The sequence below is a fragment of the Tarenaya hassleriana genome, unplaced genomic scaffold (assembly GCF_000463585.1).
Source record: "Tarenaya hassleriana unplaced genomic scaffold, ASM46358v1 Cleome1, whole genome shotgun sequence".
Classification (NCBI taxonomy): Eukaryota; Viridiplantae; Streptophyta; class Magnoliopsida; order Brassicales; family Cleomaceae; genus Tarenaya; species Tarenaya hassleriana.
This window is the reverse complement of record NW_010960187.1, coordinates 1,332,639-1,348,931: the sequence shown is the minus strand read 5'-3', so window position 1 is coordinate 1,348,931 and position 16,293 is coordinate 1,332,639. Positions and strand designations below refer to the sequence as shown.

The 16,293-nt window shown below is 33.5% G+C and overlaps 2 protein-coding genes and 1 non-coding gene across 5 annotated transcripts; all 3 read left to right on the top strand.

Annotated features, from left to right (window-relative positions):
* Nucleotides 1–2,889: 2,889 nt before the first annotated feature.
* LOC104827353 lies at nucleotides 2,890–6,427 on the top strand. 2 transcript variants are annotated; one of them, XM_010560631.1, is made up of 2 exons: nucleotides 2,890–3,327; nucleotides 4,275–6,427. In XM_010560631.1, exons 1-2 carry the CDS (start codon nucleotides 3,115–3,117, stop codon nucleotides 6,168–6,170), a joined length of 2,109 nt encoding a protein of 702 aa, XP_010558933.1. In that variant the 5' UTR covers nucleotides 2,890–3,114; the 3' UTR covers nucleotides 6,171–6,427. The 2 variants fall into 2 exon arrangements, with proteins under 2 accessions (XP_010558933.1, XP_010558865.1); XM_010560563.1 differs by having other exon boundaries at nucleotides 4,272–6,427.
* A 138-nt stretch (nucleotides 6,428–6,565) lies between these two features.
* Nucleotides 6,566–6,636, top strand: TRNAG-GCC. The gene has a single exon. It is a non-coding gene; the product is annotated as a tRNA-Gly (tRNA).
* A 4,312-nt stretch (nucleotides 6,637–10,948) lies between these two features.
* Nucleotides 10,949–13,876, top strand: LOC104827209 (auxin response factor 16-like). Of its 2 annotated transcripts, none has more exons than XM_010560450.1 (4): nucleotides 10,949–11,231; nucleotides 11,448–12,611; nucleotides 12,697–13,574; nucleotides 13,703–13,876. In XM_010560450.1, exons 2-4 carry the CDS (start codon nucleotides 11,502–11,504, stop codon nucleotides 13,770–13,772), a joined length of 2,058 nt encoding a protein of 685 aa, XP_010558752.1. In that variant the 5' UTR covers nucleotides 10,949–11,231; nucleotides 11,448–11,501; the 3' UTR covers nucleotides 13,773–13,876. The 2 variants fall into 2 exon arrangements, with proteins under 2 accessions (XP_010558752.1, XP_010558677.1); XM_010560375.1 differs by having other exon boundaries at nucleotides 11,445–12,611.
* The last annotated feature ends 2,417 nt before the right edge of the window (nucleotides 13,877–16,293 follow it).

Below are 16,293 nucleotides of genomic sequence, written 5' to 3'. Positions count from 1 at the left end.
ACTAAATGAATAAATAAACACATACATACACATAATATGCTTTGCATCTGGCTAAAATTACCAATCAAAGGTATGAATCTAATCAAAATAATATTCATGTATGGATCTAACCAAATAATATATTTATCAGATTTTGCAGTAAACATTTTTTCCTTCATTCACCTGTGCAATCAAAGAATTATGAGTTGTTAGAAGGTGTGCATCAAGCACAAGAAAAAACACAGGAAAATATAACATACCAGCATGTTGTCAGGTTTTATATCACAATGGAGAACCCCACTATTCCTCAGATATTTAAGAGTAATGAATAATTGTTTGACATACACTTTTACACTGGATAGTTTAAGATCAATGTTGTGTCCAAACTTCTTCAAAACCTCACGAAGCAAAAGTGACTCATGTACTTAAAACTTGAAAGAAAAAGAACACAATGTCTAAAAAATATGAGAGACCATGACTCACAAAAGTATAAAAACAAAAAATAAAAATTTAAAATACAAGGTAAAAATTTCGAAGAATTAGCGAAGGCCAGTCGAATGCACCTACCGACAATGAGAAGCCAATTGCATGAGAATTTTTTTTTTGTTAACCGAATTGCATAAGATATTGTTATATAAGATAAGAATACAACGTTTTAGTGTACAAATTAATTACAATTAAATCAAGAAAATAGAATTAATTAGAAAAATAATAAATGTAAGGATTAGTGGACTCATCAATATGACGTTCTAGTGGCCATCGATTTTTGTTTTATTTTTAAAATGTTTGTATTTTATTAAATATCAACACTAAATGTAGAGTTTTAAAGTCTAATTAAATTTTTAATCCACTCCAACCCAATGTTTTAATGACCCGTTTTTTTTTTATATAATAAAGACGAGATTTGTATTTTTAAATTATGACAATCCATTGATATTTTTATTATTTTTATTAACATAAAATCATCAAGATAAAAAATAAATCTTAAAAATTAGATTTCTCATTTAATATCTAATTAAAATATCAATTATATATTTTTATTATTGGATTTGATTATTTTAATTCAAATTTATTTTTTAATGATATATATATATATATATATAAATTTTACTATATTTATATAACACTAATATAAAAGAATGTTTTTTTATTTTAACATGGTTTTCTAAAAATATTATCATTTTAATATATAAAATTAATAACAAAATAGATTTTTATATAAGAAACATGAAATTTATCCCTTCTTTAACTATAATAATTTACTTATCTTTTGTATTATAGTGATAATTAACAAAAAATATTGATCAATAAAAAAATAAAAATTTCCACCTAGATAATGAGGTAGATAATGAGGTGTCTTCACCACAATCCTTTAAACTTCTTTATTAATATATATAGATTTAATTCTACACAAACATATTTTGTTCTGCATGTGGGCAAAATTACATCTATACAGACATTATTTTATAAAAAATATTTCATGGTGTCTAATAAGTTTTACCTAGTGCTTTTATTATTTATTTTTTAACATGTAACATTAATTTTAATTTTTTACAATAAATAAATATCTTTAACAGTTATTGAAAATTAAAAATTTAGCATAATGTTTTTTTTATAAAAAAAGCTGTATTTTATGAGAAAAATATTTTTTGTATTCAAAATTATTTGGGTATAGGAGATCGAATTTTAAATCTTAATATTTGTAATATTCAATGTTTAAATTCCGATATTTTAAAATGTTTGCACAAACAATCTGTAACTGATACTATATTACATATATAGTTATTAATTTTGTAAATTTGTAAATATACATAGTTATTGCAGTGCCACGATGGGAAACGTGAGATATTAACACATGGTAGGAAATCCAAATAATTGGTTTGAGAACGAGTTGTATCGGATTCTTTGCTTTAAAAACTATTTAGTTAATGTTCCAATTAATTTACATTAATGCAGACGTTTTTGTTAGAAACATTTTCTTATTTCACCAAAATTTACTATCCAATAATTTTATTTTTTATTGATATCCTGAAAATTATTAGTTACATATATATACACACATTTCATTTGAACATATATGTGTGTAATTTAAATAATATCATTTAGATTTATAAAGACGTTTAAATCTTTAGTCCGGCTTATATTTAATATTTTCGTTATTCCAATGGAAATAAATATCATTTAATACCTTTATCAAAAATATTATTTTTTGCATTTCATTTGACTTGTTAACATCACAAAGGAGTGGATGACATGGAGAGGAAATTAATTGGTTATGCTTAACTTATATGCTTTTCTTGAATAAATTTTTTAAAAGTGATATTTTATTTAAAAAGCTCATTAGATGATTCAAAACTTTTTACTGTATATAAAAAGAAAATAAAGACAAATTTCGAAGTCAAAGGCAATTGATAATTTGCGATTTCTTAGTTGATAGTAAAAAAACTTTAATATATATACTATTTTTATTATACATATTAATATTCTGATTTTTATACGTGGATTTGAAACACCTATTTTCCAAGATATATTATAATGCCTAAACTTTGTTATTTTAAATTTTCGATATCACCGTATCATAGAGAGACGCAAATATTTAGATTATGAAATTATTATGCTTACTATTTTATTGTGCAATAAAATAAAATGATCACTTAACAGAAATAAAACTTTAGGGGAGAAATTAAATGAAAATAAAAAATAGTGGTTCAAAATGTAATTTAAGATAGTAACAGTAATAATACGCTAAGAGACAAGTTACATTACATCATTGTATATTGCCATAAAGCAGAAGCATTAGCTTTTTTTTTTTTTTTTTTTTTTTTTTTTTTGTTTTTTTTTTTTTTTTTTTTTTTTTTTTTTTTTTAACTTCGTCGCTTTTTACAAGACCCAAAACCAAAGGTCAAAATAGTCGCAAATCTCAAAGCCGCTCTCTCTCTCTCTCATGGCGTCCACCAACGCTTCCACTGACGCCACTGATGCTCAAATCTTCAAGAACTCCATCAAAACCCCATTCTCCTCTTTGATTTAAAGCTCCGATTCTTCAACACTTCTTCTGGGATCTCTTTTTATTTTCCGTCGCATTTCGTTTGTTCGTCTCTGGGTTTCCAATTTTTCTAGGTTACTCATCTCAAAATGGGGAGCAAGTGGAGGAAGATGAAGAAGGCTTTAGGTCTGAATCTCTGCACGTATCTCCCAAGAACGCTAGAGGAACCACCATCTTCTTGTTTGAATTCCGCTGAGAAATTGTCCGATGCTGCTTTGCTCTCTCCGGTGAACTGGCCCATGACTCCGACACCGTCTTCTTACGGTCTGAGGCTGTCCAGGAATAGCAGCAAATCTTCCAAGGTTTGTTTCTCCGACACCCAGATTCTCTGCATCTCTTTTCTTTGGGTGTTCCTGTTATTTTAATTGCGTGAGCTCTGGCCTGTTTGGTTGCTGAGAAAATGAGTTTCCTTGTGGATTTATGGGTTTGCCCTGTCCTGCTCTTTGCTTCCCCTTCTTGTACGGTCTTATATTGATTTTCAATTAGTATAGTTGCTCATGCTGGTTACGAAATTCTTGATTCTTTCTTTCTATTTGTACACAGATTATTGTTTCTGCTTTTATATATTATAAAAGTTTGTTCCTTTGTCATCTCTATGTAGATGAATGTTCTCTCAGTTGCTAAAGAATTGGAAGAAAGATGAAAAGGAACAATTTTTTTTAGTGTTTTTGTCATGTGTTTGTAGTTTTACTGAAGGGAAGGCTTGTGTCTCGTGATGTTCATATCTTTGTTGCTCCCTTTGTTTCCTTCTCTATATATGGCTATGTGAATTTGCTTATTTCGGTTCGGCGAAGCCTAATTTTTACTATTTATGTAATGAATATTTCTTCCTAGCTTTGTCCCGTTTTAGTTAGTCAAGAAAGTTGAAGATTCTCATGTCGTCTAAATCTTGTTAACCCAAAAGTGTTTGTGTGTTTGTGTAATATGTTTCTATTCTTGGTGCTATGATTCTTGTCTCATGTGAGCTCAACTCAGGAAGAAGAGGAACTCAGTCTGATCTTTTGTTCTTGATTTCATCTCTGGTGTTTTAGTTTTCTGCTGGTTATGATTTTTGGTATTGATTTTGAGTTCTAAGGACATCTGCTGTATCACACTCTTGTCTTGTCTCATATGTGAACTTGGATGGGCTTCTGTGTCTTAAAAAGGAATCATGTCATGAGTTTCTTTGCTATTTTTTCTAATGAGCTTTCTCTTTAGATCATGGACTTATGGTCTGACATGTTTTCTTTTATAATCTTTTTAACAGCAGACGTGCTCGATTTGCTTGACTAAGATGAAAGAAGGGGGAGGGCATGCGATTTTTACAGCAGAATGCTCGCATTCTTTTCATTTTCACTGCATTGCGTCGAATGTGAAACATGGCAACCAAGTCTGTCCAGTCTGCAGATCAAAGTGGAAAGATATACCTATGCAGCATCCTATGTTGGATCTTCCTGTTCTGTTTGACCGGTCCCATAATGATGCAGCCATTAATCTTGCCCGTCGCTTACATCCCCCTCGTCGAGTTATGAATCAGGGACATGCTCCGCAGATACAGGCTTCTGAGCCATCTATGTTCAATGATGATGAACAGTTGGAGCAGCTGCCCGTAATTCCTGGAAAGAGCTCTAGCAGTAATGATGTTTCGGACAACAACCGTCCCGTAAGAATGATGGACATCAAAATACATCCGGAGGTCTCAGCTGTCCCACGAGCCCAGTCTTGTGGGAACTTTGATGTATTAGTGCATCTCAAAGCTGCTGCCACGGTTGCCGGTCATGCTGTCTCTGAAAATAATCAGATTTCTCAATATCCTCGAGCTCCGGTTGACCTAGTCACGGTGTTAGACATCAGTGGAAGTATGGCAGGAACTAAGCTTGCCCTGCTAAAACGGGCGATGGGGTTTGTGATTCAAAACCTTGGATCCAATGATAGACTCTCAGTTATTGCTTTCTCTTCAACTGCTCGTCGCCTCTTCCCTTTAACCCGTATGTCTGACACTGGAAGACAGCAAGCCCTTCAAGCCGTTAATTCATTGGTTGCGAACGGTGGGACCAACATTGCTGAAGGTCTTAGAAAAGGTACCAAAGTGATGGAAGATAGAAGGGAAAAAAATCCTGTTTCCAGCATTATTCTTTTGTCTGATGGGCGAGACACCTATACCATGAACCAGCCTGAGCCAAATTACAAGTTGTTGCTCCCCTTGTCTATGCATAGCAATGACAACAAGAGATTCCAGATTCCAGTTCACTCTTTTGGTTTTGGATCAGATCATGATGCATCACTGATGCATTCTGTCTCTGAAATATCTGGGGGAACCTTCTCTTTCATTGAGAGTGAAGCTGTTATCCAGGACGCTCTTGCACAGTGCATCGGTGGACTTTTAAGTGTTGCAGTGCAAGAGCTGCGATTAGAAATCGATGGTGTGTGCCCAGATGTTCGTCTTGGCTCAATAAAAGCTGGAAGTTACTCTAGCGTCGTTCTCGATGATGGCCGGTCAGGAATTATTGATGTTGGTGATCTTTACGCTGATGAAGAGAGAGATTTCTTGGTCTCCATCAACATCCCTGCTGAGAATGCTGGAAGTGAGACACCGTTGCTAAAGTTGAGATGTGTCTATAAGGGTCCCTTGACGAAGGAAATTGTGACACTTGAAAGTCACGTGCTTAAAATTCAGAGACCTGAAAAGGTCGGTCCAGAAGTCGTGTCGATTGAAGTGGACAGGCAAAGGAACAGATTCCTAGCTGCTGAGGCGATGGCACAAGCAAGAACTTCAGCAGAGCAAGGTGATTTATCGACAGCTGCTTCCATTCTCGAGAACTGCAGAAGGGTTTTGTCAGAGACGGCCGCAGCAAAATCCCGTGACAGGTTCTGTGCTGCTCTGGACGCTGAGCTGAAGGAAATGCAAGAAAGAATGACGAGCAGGCATGTGTACGAGGCATCGGGAAGAGCTTACATCCTCTCCGGACTCAGCTCCCACTCGTGGCAAAGAGCGACAGCAAGAGGAGGAGATTCAATAGACGTTTCAAGCCTGGTCCAGGCCTATCAGACTCCATCGATGGCCGAGATGCTACGCAGGTCTCAGGCCATGTTTCTGGGAAGTCCCTCGAACCATAGACTCATCCAGCCATTGTTGTCATTCACCTCAGAGCCAAAACCGAGGTAAAAAGAACAGAATTTTTGGGGAGAAATCCAATGTAATCAACAAGCGTTTTGCCTCTTTACTCTTTTTTTGTGGAAATGGAAGTGGAAACTATTGGAGGGTTCTCTGGGTTTGTCTGTGAAGAGAAGAGAATAAAGCAGGCAAGAGAAGGAGAGATGTGAAATAGATTGTATGTGGTGGGTTTGAGGTTATGATGTGATGTACATATGGAGAGGAATGCTCCCTCTATTGGGTATAAAATAAAAGTTAGGTTTTTTTCATTTTCTCGTTCATCATTTTAGTCCAAGAGGTGGAATTTTGTGTCAATGATTAAATTTGTTCAGAAATTGAAAGTGTCTATTGTTTGGGGGAAAAAACAAATCAATATTAAAATTATAATGATTCAGCAAATAACAAGAGCACCAGTGGTCTAGTGGTAGAATAGTACCCTGCCACGGTACAGACCCGGGTTCGATTCCCGGCTGGTGCATGCTGTGAGGACTCTGCTCCTGCGACGGTTGGGTCTGTCGCCTTCATCTGACCACCATCGGATGACATGGAAGCCATGTCTGAGCTCCCCTTTTTTTTTTTCAAGCAATTTAAAAAAAATAAACACAAAATTTAAAAATAATATATGCCCTTTAATGACATTCGTAAGCAGTTGATTGTACGGTGATTTGATTTCCTATCTCAATTGAATGTATTAATGGGCTTTCATAATCTAAAATCTGTGATAAGTGGGCCTTTCAGCAGGCCCATTTCCAAATATTTCTATTAACAAATATAAAGTAATTATGACGACAATCAATATAAACAGGTGATTTCATTTTTGTATCGGCAATGTATGATTTATATTTTATATAGGTTTCTCCCCTACTATATACATATATATATATATATATCCAATTCCTTTTATAGCATATTGTCAATATAGAAGACCTTTTTCGGATCATTTAAAATAATAATAATAATAATAATAATAATAATAATGGAGAAATAAAAAGAGAAGGAAAAAATAAAAGTATTGGTGGTGGGAAAGGGGAAGGGGTCGTTGTCGAAACGGTCTGTTTAGGGATGACAGAGAGACTGCCTCTGTCTCATCCATTTTCATGTCTTTTATATGTCTCTCGTTGAAACGTCGCTTTTCATTCTGGTAGGGTCTCTGCTCATCCACTCACCCCATACATACATACATACATACATACATACATACATACATACATACATACATACATACATACATACATACATACATACATACATACATACATACATACATACATACATACATACATACATACATACATACATACATACATACATACACATACGTATAATATAAAAAAAGTAAAGTATTGGTATTAAGATTTAAAAATTTGTCTGATTTTACTTCATGAGATTACAGGAGTATAGTTTGAATTTAAATAATTAATCTATTTTTCTAATAACTATCATTAATAACAAACGATTCATATATTATAAATATCAAACGATTCAAAACTCCTTTTTCATTCAAATTCGATTCTCCACTTGGTATAATTATTTATATGGGTTTTCTAATCCTATGAAAAATATACAAAAAATACCAAAAATATATATATATATATATATATTTCCCACAATTGTTTGTTTCCCCAAAAAATAATAAAGGGTTCAAAATTAATTATATGTTCTCTAAAAATAGCTAAAACAAACGACGTCGTAGGGCCACCACAACCCAAAAAAAAGTGAAATACCGAATTTACCATCAGATAAAGGAAGAAATTACGGAAATGTCAAATGGCATCCGGAAATAGTGGGGACACACGTAATAAACCATTTTGACAGTGAGAGTCGTGGAGCTGACCAATGACCGGTTTAAATGTTAACCATGGTTAGTTTCCGTAGAGTTAGGTCCTCGGACATTGCGTTACTCCTTTTTTAATTTTTTTATTACGTTTTGGTCAAATCTCAGTTTTTCTTATTATTTACTTTTAAAATTATTTTTCATTTTTGTTCGTATATATTACAATTTATTCGCTATATCAATAGTGCAGACTATTATGATATTGAAATTTATAAAATTAGATAGAGAAATTTTAGTTGGTGTTCTTCCATATTTTACACCTAGAGTTTCAAATTAGATTTTGGATCGTATGATTCTAGCATAGTATAAAATTAGTAATTTAAATTTTACTAAAAGTATAAAATCATGTTAGGATTGATTTCAGTTCTTCTATCGTGTTTATGATTTTTTTTAAAAACAATTTGAACACTGAATCTCAGATTTTTAGGTAAATAAAACAAATTATTAAATCTAACAACAACTTTCATACCAATATATAGTACATAATAATTTAGTTTTAGAATATATAGTACATAATATGTTTAGATTTAATAATTTTTTATTTTGAATGTAATTAAAATCCCTTATATGAAATGAAATCATATTCATAGATAACTATTAGAATTTTATTATTATTTTAATATTAATAAAAACAAATAGCGTATTATAGCATTATCAATAACATAATAATATAATGAAATTTGATATATGAGAATCATTTTGAAAATGTAAAATATAAACAGTATATCTCTATAGGAAAAATATAAAACAATTAACATGGTAATTTATTAACGAAGAATATGAATATGTATGACATATATCGGGAACAAATTAGGGTTAATGTAAGTAGATCAGTTTATTTTTACATAGCTTTTAATAAATGTTAGAAGAATCTAAAATTTTCAAAATATTTAAATTGGGATATGAAAGTTCCGATTGGATTGGCATTATGATATATATATATATATATACATATATATATATATATAATTGAATATGGATTTGAATTTGAACATTTTTTCCTTTTTATTTCGAGATATTTTTTAAACATATAATTTAAAAATAATAAGAAATATGTTAATTTAATTATATAAATTCAAATAAATTTAATAATATCATATTGTATTTCAAGTTATTTGTTATAATTTTTTAAAATAAATTAATCTGATCAAACTTTGTAGGCATATAATTTTAGAAATATAACTAAAATAAAATATTTCTAAAATTATATTTTATAAAGTTAAATACTAAAAGAGTCTAGATCGAATTGTATAAAATTACAATAAATATATCTTTAGAAAAACTTAACATTTTTCTAAAATATCGACTACTGTTGAAATTACACTAAATTAAATAAAAATATGTGAAAGAACAAAAAAAACGTCTGGTCAACAAGTGAGTTCCATGAATAATATGTTTTTTCGTGATTCGTGTTCGATAACAAATGAATAAAATAATATTTATGATATGGGGATTGTCAAGTTGTGGATTAGTTTAATAAAAGGTTAATTAATGGCGGAGTGAAGAAATTAATTTAAATAATTGAAATTATTAATCAATTAGATGCTTCTATTCAGATTTGTAGGAGATTCGTTCGGGGAAAAGGCAACGTGCTCCTCCGTCGCGTGTGATTCACTCCCCCATTCATATGTCCATATTTACGCCCGGAATCTAGGGTTTGACTTTCCCAAATTGTTAAATTACCTTTTACCAAATATATATATATATATATATATGTATATCAAGATTCTCGATATCACTTACGAAAATCAAGAAAATATATTAAATTCCTAATTTTATTGCTTGAAAAAAAAAACTTATGAAAAAGGATACCATATAAAAAAAGTAAAAAGTTAAAAACCCATTAGCCATTAGAGATTAGGTTAAATACAAATCTAAATTAGGTTTAAATAGAAATGAGGTTAAATAAAAATCAGAGATTGCGCGACAACAATTTCAAATGAACATTAAGATATAAATTCATTAATTTAATTTAAAATAAAATATCGATACTATGATAATAATAATAATAATAATAATAATCATAATATGTAAATAATTGGTCATATTTTTGTTTAGACACAACATTTCATCCTAATAATTTAGAGCTCTAATTATATTCATATATAAATATGTTATGATTTTAAATATTTATTTTTGTATTTCAAAATTTAAAACAGTTATTATATTAATATGTTAAAATTTTGTATTAATTTATGAAAAAATCAATTATTTGATGATTTCTATGAAATTTTCTAAAAATTCAATGTTTTCTTTTCTAGTATTTACAAGTGGCAAAGAATTATATTTATTTTTTAACAGAATTTATAATATTTACTATACAATCAATTATATGTAGGAAATAAAATTATCATATAATGTGTGTGTATATATATTAATTATAGTAAATAACTATAACAGTTGTCATAAGCCACTAATAAAAACATAGATCGATCAACATTTGTGTCATACTCTGCTTCTTTTATAAAAGAAGGATAAACGAAAATTTCGTATCTATATCATTTTGAATATTTATTTTGTTTTTATTAAAATATTTAACCTAAAATAAATAACCAATTATTTTATCAATTAAAATATTTTTCTAAATTATTTTCAAAGTAGGCATAACAATAATCTATAAAACAGTATCTTAAGATATATTAAAATATTGTTACACAAAAAATATATTGAAGTAAATTAACTTTTTGCGAAAAAATAACTAAACTAAATTATTTTTCAAACATCAATAAATCGAAAAAGACAGTTATTTTTGTATATCTAGTGTAATAACGTGAAATACACGCGCCGTTTATGACAGTAAATATGCGACAGTAACCTTAATTAAGACTATTACGCATGTGTATGGCTTTGTGTGTGCACAGATTTTTTTAGATCGCGAAAGAAGAGCAAAAATAATTCTTTAATGTGTAAACGAGAGAAATGGAAATTATAAAATAGGAATTAAAAAAAAAATGATTTCCCAGAAAAAAAGGTTGCAGTTTTAAGAATCACCTGAAGTTCGCTTAGAATGGTTGGACTCTCTCTACCTACGATCTGAAAATCCCTAATCTAAAGCCTTCTTCTTCTTTCTTCCTGTTTTCTAGTAATCTCTTCTTCTGTTCACTTCTGTGTCCCTTATAAAGTTTCTGCCTTTTTTCCTCCAAGAATTCCTTTGTTTCTTTTTTTCCTTCTTCGGCTGTCGTTTTAGTTAGAGATTGGTGGAGGGTTTCGGTTCTTCCCTGAATCTCTTCGACTCAAAGGTAAGATACCCTCATGATTATTCTTTTTCTTTTCCGGGTTCTCGTTAAATTCTTGTTTTTTTCCCCCAGATTTGATGGTTTGATGTCTTGTTTCTGAACGACCCTTGTAAAATTTTCCGTCACTTTACCGAGAAAATCCTGTTTCGTGCGTTGGAGTTGGCTGACTAGCATACATCGATTCAGAATTTGATTTCTTCTCCTTTTCACTGGCAGAAGTTCAATTGAACAAGACACTGATTCATATCTGGAGGTGCCCAATTGGAGACAAGCATGATAGATGTTATGAATTCGTTGAGAGATCCGATGAAAGGAAGCCAGGAAAAATGTTTAGATCCTCAGCTATGGCATGCCTGTGCTGGTGGCATGGTTCGTATGCCTCCAGTGAGCTCCAAGGTCTTCTATTTTCCTCAGGGACACGCCGAAAATGCTTACGAGCGCGTCGATTTCGGGAATTTGCCAGTCCCCGCTATGGTTCTTTGCAGAGTCTTGGCCATTGAGTATAAGGCTGATGCCGAATCCGACGAGGTTTTCGCCAAAATCAGGCTGATACCCTTGAAAAGCGATGAGCTTGATTACGAGGATTGCGATGGTGATGCCGGTTTTGGCGCGTGTAATAACGGATTCGACAGTAACAACGAGAAAACGCCTTCCTTCGCCAAGACATTGACTCAGTCTGATGCCAACAATGGCGGCGGATTCTCCGTTCCTCGTTACTGCGCAGAGACTATCTTCCCGAGGTTGGACTACAGCGCTGAGCCACCGGTTCAGACCATTCTTGCAAAGGATGTTCATGCAGTTATCTGGAAGTTTAGGCACATATATAGGGGGACCCCTCGCCGGCATCTTCTGACGACGGGGTGGAGCAATTTCGTGAACCAGAAGAAGCTCGTGGCCGGTGACTCGATCGTCTTCATGCGAGCGGAGATCGGGGATCTTTGTGTAGGGATTAGAAGGGCTAAGAGAGGAGGAATCGGTAGCGGATCCGAGTTTTCGATGGGTTGGAATCCGGTCGGCGGAAGTTGTGGCTATGCTTCTCTTCTACGGGAAGCTGATGAAAACGGTAATCTGAATAGAAGATGTTATCCCGAGGATCGGAAGGGAAAAGTGACGGCTGAATCCGTTCTTGAAGCGGTAAATCTTGCCATCAGCGGAAGGCCGTTTGAAGCCGTGTACTATCCGAGGGCAAGTACCTCGGAGTTCTGCGTGAAGGCATCGGATGTTAGAGCTGCATTGCGGATACCATGGTGCTTGGGAATGAGGTTTAAAATGGCTTTTGAGACGGAAGACTCGTCTCGTATAAGCTGGTTTATGGGCACTGTTTCGTCAGTTAATGTCTCTGACCCCATCCGTTGGCCAAATTCTCCGTGGAGGCTGTTACAGGTATCGTTATGTAATCTCTCTTTCGAGTTCCTTTTTGTACACCATTGACTCGGGCCGTGCTGGTTTGAAGCTGTAACCGTTTCAGGTTGCATGGGATGAGCCGGATCTACTTCAAAACGTGAAGCGGGTGAACCCGTGGTTAGTTGAATTGGTTTCCAATATACCCGCGATCCCGTTTTCTTCGTACTCGCCACCTAGGAAGAAGATGCGGCTTCCTCAACACTCGGATTATAACCTGATCAACTCGATCCCCATTCCTTCGTTCTCAAGCAATCACCTCGGGTCAGGCAGTCCGTTAGGTTGTGTTCCGGATAATATACCTGTCGGTTTACAGGGAGCCAGGCATGCTCAGTACGAGTTATCATCCTCGGATCTCCACCACTTGAACATGCTGCCACCAGGTTTTTTCCCGATCCGTTTTCAGGGTTTCGATCGTTCCGTTCCTCCGCTCGGATTGCTTCCCAGCGGAAACCCGCTGAGGAACGGCGGCAATGGTGAGAAAGGATCGTGCTTCTTGACAATGGGAAGCCCTTCTCGTCTTCTCAAGGATGATACCGAGTCCAAAAAGCCTCACATTGTTCTGTTTGGCAAGCTCATCCTCCCCGAGGAGCCAAAACCCGAGAACGAATCCGCTGATACGAATCCCGAGAAAACCCCGATTTCATCAGGCGCGTCGAACCAGAACGGCACGAAGGAGATATCGTCTTCGGACGAGAGGTCACCTTGCTCCAAGGATCATCGCAAGGACAGTGATGCAGGAGGATTGGAGACAGGACATTGCAAAGTGTTCATCGAATCCGACAACGTAGGTAGAACCTTAGATCTCTCGGTTCTCGGGTCATACGAAGAACTGTGTCGGAAGCTCTCGGACATGTTCGGTATCGAGAATCCGGAAAAGTTGAGCTCTGTTCTCTATTGTGATGCATCAGGAGCCATCAAATATGCAGGAAAAGAACCCTTCAGGTAAACAAGATCCAATCTTTCTCCTCACCACGATTAGTCCTGTCTCCGAACTCGATTCTTCGATCCATTTTTTACGAAAATATGCATCTAAATCGTGTTTTCGGGCACGTTTTTTTCGGTTTGGTCAGTGAATTTTTGAAGACGGCGAGGCGATTAACGGTTTTGACGGATCAAGGAAGCGAGAACGTAGTGAGATAGAGGATGAGGAGGAGGTTTGGTCGTGTGAATGTGAAGTGAGTTCTTATCCAACGTTGTATAGACATGAAGGCGAATCCCATGTTTCCCACTTGCTTCTCTTGATAGTTTTGGGTTCTCTCATCAAATTAAATTTTGGATAATTGTTTCGTGCAATTTCGTTGCACAAAAAAAATCATGCATATAAAACTCATATCTGTAAATTTTAATTAAAATCCTGATTGATAATATTTTTAAATTATTAACTAAAACTCTACTATGATTTAATTCATTATTAATTCATATAAAAACCATCTTAGATTTGATCTAACACATGAAAAAATGTATGGTGTCGAGATATTTCTCAAACTCGATAGACTATTAAAAAAAATAAAAAAGGGATAAAATCTCGAAGACAGTTAGTTGGAGTGATGCGAAGATTTGTGGATAAACACACGAAGAAGAAACAACGGTCAGATCATACATTTGACACGAAGTCATTGACAACTCAAAGCCGGTTTCATCTCTGCTTCTCATAATTTCACATTAATATTATATTATATTATATTATATTTCATGTCGATTCTTCTTCACTTGAAAGTTCAAACCCACTATCAGTTATATATATATATATATATATATATATATATACACACGTATCTCCATGCAATTCTGCCTTGTGTACTTCTGACACTCAAAACCACCGTCTAGTCATTTTTAATCGATATTTGAGATTCCATTAATGCTTCCATTTGATTAATTTTAATTTTTTTATAAAAAATATTACTTCAATTTTGGTCTTGTTTTTTTTTTTATACCAAAAAATACTCATTTTCAGTATCCTTTTTTTTTTAATTTTAATATTCGACTCACTATATAGCTATATCTTTTTTTTTTTTTTACATCACCAACAAAACCTGGATTACACTCCGAATATCCAATGTTTTCCTCTCAAATAAAGGTTTTTAATGATATACCTCTTGTTAATTTTACTAATTTACAATGTTATAATGTATATAATTAAGAGAGAGAGAGAGAGATGACCGGCTTCTATAGTATACGTATAGTGTGATTTGGTAGGGATTTGTGATATTTGGATCCGAGTTTACGTGTTTCTATGTATAAATGTAAGTTTTCATATGCAACCAATTAGATATATATCAAAGAATGTGGCAAATCTTACATGATTTTTGTCATTAAACCCATATCTTTTGCATGTAAACCCTAGATTTTTTCCCCCACTAATTTAAAGAAGAAGATAAGAAGAAATGATCTGAAATCATGTGACATGTCGTGATTACAGACAAGCTTAGCTACAAAAACCCTCCCAATCTTCGAACTTAATTAAGAAACCGACATTCGTGTGACAACCCACTTCCAAAGTTGACTCTCGAGCCACAAACAGATCCCTATGAAACGCCAAAATAATAAAAACAAAAACAGTTAATGAGAGGACTTGTTAATTACTTGAATAATTAAGAAGTAATGCTAAGTCAAATTTAATTAGAAAGATAAGTAATGGATCACTGGTTATAAAATATAAACCACGGTTGAGTTATGACCGGAGACCAAGGTAACAAAAGTCAATGGCAGAGCCAGAACAGCGAGGGAGGGGGAGAGACTGATTATATATATATATATATACATATATATGACAAGCATATACTTATGTGTATAAGATATTTATATAAAACATAATAAAAGTTTTTGAAAAATTTGAAAAAGAAAGGGGCACGAGGCAGACAAAGATTCGCGAGTTAAGGAAATAACAACGCAACGATTCGAGTACGTGAAGTCCCATGCGACGAACATGCATGCAACTGTCTTTCTCCTTCTCACGTAACCTTCGGCTCCGCTCTTGTCGTGTATGTATGTGTGCATGTTTATGTGTGTCAGTTGTTTATATGTTTACTTAATATTTTAATTTCATACTAAACATTGCAGAATTTTATAAAAAAATTTGCTAAAATAACCGACGAAACTATTTAAATATATTTTTATTTTGTTCGTATGGGTTTCGTTGATTTCACATAAACATCCGTGATTCACTACAGTTTCCATTATTTTCGTTTCCAATTTTTTTATTTTGAAAAAAATTATATCATCAGATTTTTCGATTCAATTTAGATTCGATTTTTATTGTAAAAAAATTATTTTTCTTAATAGATTGTCGTTATAAAATTTGGTTCTGTCGATTACATCACTTGGATTCAATTAATTGAATTAGTTTAAATCAAATCATACTCAACATCAGTTTAGTTTTGGATTTCTATGAATACGAGTAAGGTCCATTTCTTCAAAATTTTCTAAAATGAATAGTTTTGTTAGAGCTGTAAAACGGATCGGTCCATGGGCCTGCAATTGGGCTACTCTACTCTCCATGGCTAGCCGCTGGCCCAAACTGAATCCAATTGGCATTAGGCAAAATAGTTCCAATGGAACCAAATTTTTAAAAGGAGAAAGAAAGGATAAAAACTCTAGGGTTTAGGGTCGGGTCAGCCACATCCGACCGGCACAACCGAGTAGGGGTGTCAAACGAATCGGT

Coding starts and splice junctions, on each gene's coding strand:
- LOC104827353 (XM_010560563.1), top strand. CDS start 3,115: ATGGGGAGCAAGTGGAGGAAGATGAAGAAGGCTTTAGGTCTGAATCTC. Junction 3,328..4,271: donor ATAGCAGCAAATCTTCCAAG/GTTTGTTTCTCC, acceptor TCTTTTTAACAG/CAGACGTGCTCGATTTGCTT.
- LOC104827209 (XM_010560450.1), top strand. CDS start 11,502: ATGATAGATGTTATGAATTCGTTGAGAGATCCGATGAAAGGAAGCCAG. Junction 12,612..12,696: donor CTCCGTGGAGGCTGTTACAG/GTATCGTTATGT, acceptor TAACCGTTTCAG/GTTGCATGGGATGAGCCGGA. Junction 13,575..13,702: donor GCAGGAAAAGAACCCTTCAG/GTAAACAAGATC, acceptor CGGTTTGGTCAG/TGAATTTTTGAAGACGGCGA.